Source organism: Uloborus diversus, chromosome 1 (assembly GCF_026930045.1).
Source record: "Uloborus diversus isolate 005 chromosome 1, Udiv.v.3.1, whole genome shotgun sequence".
NCBI lineage: Eukaryota > Metazoa > Arthropoda > Arachnida > Araneae > Uloboridae > Uloborus > Uloborus diversus.
In genome coordinates this window covers 203,918,814-203,926,496 of record NC_072731.1, presented here as the reverse complement: position 1 = coordinate 203,926,496, position 7,683 = coordinate 203,918,814, and the positions used below count along the sequence as shown (strand labels likewise).

General features: G+C 34.4%; 1 protein-coding gene across 1 annotated transcript in view; it reads left to right on the top strand.

Annotated features, from left to right (window-relative positions):
- Nucleotides 1-1,637: 1,637 nt before the first annotated feature.
- LOC129218240 (nephrin-like) overlaps nt 1,638-7,683 on the top strand; it is a 176,258-nt gene continuing 170,212 nt past the window's right edge. Inside the window, exon 1 of the mRNA XM_054852467.1 lies at nt 1,638-2,229. Coding sequence (XP_054708442.1) covers nt 2,175-2,229 — 55 coding nt within the window. The 5' untranslated portion in view covers nt 1,638-2,174. The remainder of the gene's footprint in view (nt 2,230-7,683) is intronic.

The window sequence follows — 7,683 nt, the reverse complement described above, 5'->3', positions numbered from 1 at the left end:
AAAGATGTAGCTATTTTTGCCAATGACGTGCACTACTTTTCAACATCAGCCACAAATTCAAGGAGTGAAACAGAGTTTAAAACACGTGCTTTATAAATACATAAGCACTGAAGCTCACTAACGATATTCATACTTCATTATGGGCAGTGCCGTATCTATACCGCGAAATAGATTTGTACCGTCGCATCGATTCAAAATTGTTGTGATCGTGCGGGAAATATTCCGAGAGTATTTTATAAGATGAAACAAAAAGCCAATTAGAGAAAAAAAGGTACGTTGTTTTCTTCATGAACACATAGTGCAAACATGATGTCGTTTTGTCAGCCCATGGACGTTAAAATCAAGCCTGCAAAATTCATTGCAGGCCGATATATTTAAAGTAATAAGAAGAAAAACTCTGAAACTATTCGCGAATTGCTCAAAGGAATTGATATTTTGGACACGTTCAGGATGTTTAGCCCCAATGTGGCTAACGTGTCGCCACTTGAACTAGGAATAGAGGGCTTTAGGGTGAAGTACGCTTGGAAGGGAGTTAAAACTGCAAGCAATTCCAACTTGTTGTTACTTTCATCGCATTGATTCAAATGAGCATATGTCAGAGCGGAATATGGTGACAATAATGAAACCGAAAGTTTGCATATCGTTCAAGCAGGGCTCAGAAACGCAACTTGATAAACTATAGCCTGATAAAATACCGTTGATTATTGTGTAGATATTTTAAAATCTTGTAAAGTAAAAAATTATGTTGAGAGTGAAAAATGAATAAATTAAATTATACATCCCCTGTTCTGCTGACAGCTCTCCTCTTTCTGGATAAAAATGCTTATCCTGTTAATGTCTACTCCGCAGGGGTTTACGGTATATCTATTCTCAAATGAGCTACGAGATTCAAATATGCAAGTTTTAGAGTATTTTTGGTGTATCTCAATAGTGAAAGAATAAAGGAATTTGAAAGTAATAGTTTTAGCATTAAAAATGACACTTAAAATATTTTTCTTAAGGTAAAGGCTAAATTTTTTCGTCATATTTTATTTAATAGTTACAAGTTTTACATTACCCTAAATTAAATACCACGAGAGTTCGAATAGCTAAAATGAAATTTAAGCTAGAATGAGAAACATAACTAAATAGAGGGGAAAAAAATTAAAAGGGTTATCAGGTCATTTTTTTCGATGTTGTCTGCATTTCAATTTGGAGATCATAAAAATCAAAAGTGATCCTGATAATGTACGATAGAAAATATTAGAAAAAAGAGAAGATCGAAAAAGAAAACAAAATAAAGCAATCCGGGTTGTGGCCCGGTAAAAAAGATACAGAAGGGACCTCCACGTGATAAATTGTCTTCCATATTCGGAAACGAAGAAAGAAAAGAGAGAGAGAATCGACAAAATAGAAAAGTAAAAAGGGAGCGAAAAATAACGTTAACGTATTACGTGGACTGAGCCGCGCCGCCGCGAAGACCCCCTCGAAACACACCTCCCTACCCCGATATTCCGGCACTGCCGCGTCTGCGCAAATGCCGGAATATCGATCGGGTCTCCTCTGGAAAATCGACGCAGGATGGTAGGATGCCCCGATTACCCGGCGCGGTTACTCGGTCACTGCTGGCAGTTGTCGGGACAGAGCGTCCGCTCGGGACAGAGAAATAAATAAGCAATTAAGTAAGTGAGAAAGCGGCAGATCCGCATTTTGAGGAGTTAGCTCACGACCACTGGAGGACTCATCAGAATATCTCCGTCCAAGATCGTCTGCTCCTATGGGGTTGAAGCAGCCATTGAACAGCAATTGTTGATACGAGAGCACTTTCACCCACCCCTGTTAGCAAAAGCCTCTAGTTGCTATTTATAGCTGAAGCCACCGACCACAGCGATGAAGAAGACGACGACGAACGACCAAAGTGTGTTCGATGGACGGTGATCTCTTGTTGCTGAATGGAACAACGCCGAGGGAGGCAAAGGACGGAGATGTTGACTCGGGCGGATCAAGGAAGAAACGGTCGACGCGGACTTAAGGTGCTTGACCCTGCCCGTTACTAGCTGGGGACCCGAACTCATTGCTCAAACACTGCCCAGTGTCTACTTTTCGCTCTATCTCTTTCAATCTCTGTCTACCCACGTATATATATATATATCTACACACGTACACAAATACAAAGCTCAGGATTCATTGCCAATATGTGCTGGATCTGCATAGTACAAGTGTTCTTCTTTATCAGCTGCCTGTTTAAAGGTAAGCCCATTTGCACAAAAACTTATATTGCCATTTCGATTCAAGTAACGACTAACTCTTCCTTTATTTTCAATTTATGTTAAACTTCTCAAACGAAATAAATTAATAAGTAATGCCATTTATTATTTGGGGAGAACCGGGAAGAATGGGGTAGCTGCATTATGCCGAAATAAAATTAAAAAATGTTCATGAGAGATTTAGCAGATTATTACCAAGCAAGAGTGTGAAGCTGCTGCATAAGCTAGAACACTGGACAAGCTAGAAACGTTTCTGCACATTTTAAATTCAGCACGAATGCAGCTGTTCCGTTCCTCCTGGTTCTCCCTATTTTTCTTTCAGAACTTTAAATAACCACTATGAAATAAAGAATAATTTAGTACCGAATTTCCCAGTTTTTTCCTCGTTGTAAACGACTTGAATTTAACTACCAATGTATTTACTCGTTTTGTTTTATGATCAAGAACGTTGCCTACTAGTATTTTTATTCATGCTAAATATTGCTGATTTATAAATGCGCGCGATACATGACTTTGAACAACTCGTAATCTTTTTCTGTTTTCTTCCTCAAAATTTCGTTTTTGAGAGAGCGTTACAAATGAGACAGTAGAAACAAATGGATGTAGGTGCCAAAACTAAAAATTTTGAGATAACCTGTGCAAAAAGTAGGAGAACCTCTCCTCTGCGATAGTGTAAGGGATAGTACTAGTAGCCCTGGTAGGTTCTGCTATACAGCATGATTTAGAAAATAAAATTTCAATGAAAGCCTACCAAGGATCTGAACTTCAAATGCATTTTTCTCGAAACAAAAAAGTCCATTTACATCATTTTGCTTCTCACTGTCACGTAGAAATTATGTCACATTTTTTTTAAAAATAGAAATTAAGTCAGATTCTTGCTTAATGCAATTCTGTCGTTTAAAAAAAAAAAAAAAAAAAAAAAAACGATATTATAGCGTTTTGGAGTCTTGCGAACTTATCCCTATTTAAAGAAGCTAAAAGATTTAGTGAACCTTTTTTTGAAAAACGTTTTGATAACTTTGCATCTTAAGAAACTTCCTGATTTCGATTTTTTTTGAATCTATATTGTCACATATTTAAGTAACGGTTTTCTTCTTCAACCTGCACAACTTTGTTCCAGTCTTTCAATGAAACTATGGCAATCTGCATAAACAAAAGGTGCTTCATTCATGTACCAAAAGGATCTGTAAGGTAAGGTATATTGTATGAGATCAATTTCTCACACGAGAAATGTACGCCGATTTAAATTCCAGCCAGGGTTTTTTCTGCTTCTGACACTTCATTTTCCAACTCTTCATCATGAAAGACTTTTAGTCTGAGGACCAGTGAGAAATTCTTCTTCCACCTTTGCTTCAGTTATATTTTTGAACTTGTTCCTGAGATCCAACAAAAACACTCCTTTTCTATCCAGAGCTTTTACAAATATTTTCATAAACTGAGGTTGGTTTTCAGTGATGGAACGAAGGCACAATTTTTGCATGTGATATGTCTTTGGGGCCGAGGATGATGTTTTTCTCATGGAGACCATTGTTTGGAGGCTGTCACAAAAGAACTAAAATATATGCAAAAATGTGATTTTTCAAAAAAAAAAAAAAAAGAGTGGGGAGAGCGAAAAAAAGGAGATAAAGTGCTTTTAGCCGAAAATGTACAAGAAACATATTTTCATAAATACGGCCTTTTTCATGTTGCGCAGTTTAATTTAGCGTTTTGAAGCCCCTAACTGAGATCCTAAACGTTATTTCTGATAAATCATAGATTTATTGAACTTTTTTCTATTACTGGTTTTATTTACGTGATATTTTTGCGTCAATAATTGTATGTAAAGGGATTTTTAATTTTAAAATCAGCTATGAATCGATCAAAAAACGAAAACTAGTTGACCTATTATTCAGTAAATTACCGCCCATTAGCCACGGCTAAAGCAGAAATACATGAAATACACCGCCAGCTCTGTCATTTCCAGCCGAGGACTGCAGTTTCCTGCTTATATTTTTGAGCAACCACGATTGCTTATTGCTTTCATTTGACTGTTTTGATGTGCTATCATTTTATTTTCCCGCCAGCACCCTCTGCAGCATCACCGTCGACCGGCTGCTCACCATGCTGCTCCTATAGCGAAAACCGCCTCCAGGTTGCATCTATATCCTACACACACGCGCATACATACACAACTACACACACATACACCTACACACATACACAAACACGCACACACACACACACAAACACATTCACACACGCATACATACAGACACCTACACATACACACGCGCATACATACAGACACCTACACATACACACAACTACCCACACATTCATGCCTGCACACAGACACAAACACACATGTCTACACGCACATACCCCCTACACAAACACACATACCCCTCCGCCACACACACAAACTCACACGCCTACATAAACACACACACACACACACACTCGTGATTGCGAAAAACATAATTTGAATTCCAGATGACAAAATTCAAATTAATTTAATTTTTTTATTTTTCGTGCTGGTAATTTACTGAATATATCATGCCTTGCCTTCAATCTTCGAGTTGAACCGAACCATTGCTTCGGTCACTCGTCTGGTCTGTGCTAATTCTATATTATCTGCCAGTTTGTTTGGCACTCTTGGCTTCCTTAAGAGGTTTTCCATCTCCAGTTCAGTCACTTTCCTATGCCGGACTGATGAGTGCTAATAAGCACGAAACTGCAGTCCTCGTCTGGAAATGACTGAGTTGGTGGTGTATTTCATGTAGTTGACCTATTTTTTTTAAATTCTGCAAAATTTACAGAAAGTCATAGATATATATTTTCAGCAAAAAAAAAAAAAAAAAAAAAAAAACCGACTTGTGCGCAATCAGGCTGTTTGCAAATTTTTTTTGAAGCGGTTGTTATAAAGGGACAAAATGTACCCATTTAGATAACTGATAGATGTGATACCCGATACGAGTATGTTCGTATTGTTGCTCCTGATTGTTAAAAGAGATATACTGTTAAAATCAATGCATTGCGATTTAACTTGCTTTCAGAAAATTGACACTTGAACGAACTTTCTTTGTATAATCTACATAAAAATAATTCAAATCATTCTAAAGCTCAAGTCTTGTTTCGTTTGGCAATGTTTCATTAAGCGTTATTGGTTTTTATTGGTCAGTTTTTAGATGTCCTATGACTAAATTTCATAACATTTGGATCAGTAGTTTTCTGCACTTGAGACTTGCAAGTTAATCAGGTCTCTTTAGCAGAAATAACATTACATGCTTCTCTTCTCCAGAGCCCAAAACCCAAATGTGAGGAACATCTAATTCCTCGAAGATGAAAGATCCAAATAATCCTACAGTTCGCAAGGTTACAGATTAGACCTGCCATCTCGAGACTGCAGACTTTAAACTGAAAAGTGAAACTTTAAATGAAAACCTTTGGGGATAGAAACATTTTTGTATCGCATTGATGACTAAAACATACAGAAACATGCAAATTATTAAGAAAAATATACCATCTACTACATTAAAATTACCATATTCAGAATCCCTAGAGATCCAAGCTGCATAATGCAGCGTTTTAAAAATAAAAACATAAAAGTGGTATTATTTTTTTAAGCAAAAAAAAAAGGATTTTTCTTTCTCAGCCTATTTCTCTGTAAAAGTAAGGAGATACAAAATAATAAACTTATGAAAGAAGGTTTAATTAATTGTACAAATAATCACTAAAAATAAAAAAATAGTAAATTAAATAAGTACTGACTCATAAAGAAATTAAAACTAGGACTTAAAAATTTTCAAATTTTTGTCCACCGGTCTTTGGGTCGGTCTCTCTTGTCTTACCTAAATACTTTTATGTGAACAATCAGATCCAAGCAAACATTTTTCATTGTTTGAAATATTTCAACAAATTTTTAATTTTTCCCCTTTTTAATTTTTTTTCAACTGTTCGAAAAATTTAACATTTTCACATATGGGGAAAATTAAGGCACACATTAATCATGGAAAAAAGGTGAATTTGCTTTTAACAAATTTTATTTGAACTAGTTTTTAACGTAAAATGCGTTCATAAGAGGAATTCTGATTCCGTTAAAAGATGTTTTTTTTTTTTTTTTTAATAATAAGAAAAATAAAACGTTAGAGTGTGCAGGAGAAATTCAAATTTTTTCATTTTAAAAAGCTATTGACGTAAATTTATATTTTAACGACGTAAAATCAAAACCATTTCAGGAATTGCAAAAGTATTTTTGGATTTTTGTTTACGGAAATAGAAATGTTATTGATAGAAGTAGAAATGCATTTTCGTAAACCTAAGATAGGCACAAATTAGAAATTAATTTTTGAATCAAAGTTAGTCCTAAGCGCAAAAGATTTTCTTGTATATTAAAATAATTTTTCAAACCAACTTTTTAAAATTTTACTCTAAAGCTTAAAGCAAATTTTTAAAATTTTTTGGTAACAGAAAAAAGTAAATTCCAATAGGTTTTTAACATGAAAGAAAGAGCTGCGAACAATTTTATTTTTGGTTAAAAAATATTCAAAATAGATAAAATTTGTTTATTTCTTTTTTTTTTTGAATTTTCATTCAAAGTTTTATTAATTACTCCACCCCTCCCCTTCTCCTTCACAAAACGAAAAAAAAATTAAAAAATGTATCGAAGTGCATTTTTTTAACTCAAAAGAAAGAAAACACTTCAAAACATTTCATTTTTGATAAAAAGATTTTTTTTAAATATAGATTTTATAACTTTTATTTGTAAACGATTACAGAATTTTTTTACAGAAAAGGTAAATACTGGCTGACTTTGCATAAAAAAAACTTTCGTTATGCTTTTCTTCAAATTGTGTCTTGAAAAGTAGTGCACCAAGTTAGACCAAACTCCTGGTAAAAAAATTTCTTAACATAAGCTCATGATAAAATGATTTGAAACATGATGTGTATCATGTTTTAATTGTATGTAAATCATTTTGAGAAAATGATTTTGATGTAAACTTTATTTCACCATTTTTTTTTTGTATGAGATAGGTATATTTCATTTTTAGATCCAGTTTTAAAAATTTAAAAAGCTATGTTTGAAATAATATGCTAATAAATATATAGCTAATTGAGGAAGTTTTTATTAATTAAGTTTTGTATTCATAGACACTTTGAAAGATAATGTACGGCAAAACCTCTTCACTTAGTTCTAGACCATCGGTTCCCAACCGGTGGTTCGCGAACATAATGTTGCAATGGTGAAATTTTAGCATGCTAGTTTGAGATGGAGTTCAAGCTTTTTTTACTATCATTTATTCATTTGCCTCTTGCCCATTCGATACTTTTTGGGATACAAACACTAGCATACTTGATGACCTTGAGAATCCTTTTCAAGAAGGTATAAATTTAGAAGTTTTAATTTTACTCTCAGGAAAAAGATCATTTTTTTGGCACAGTTGAGATAAAATTCTTT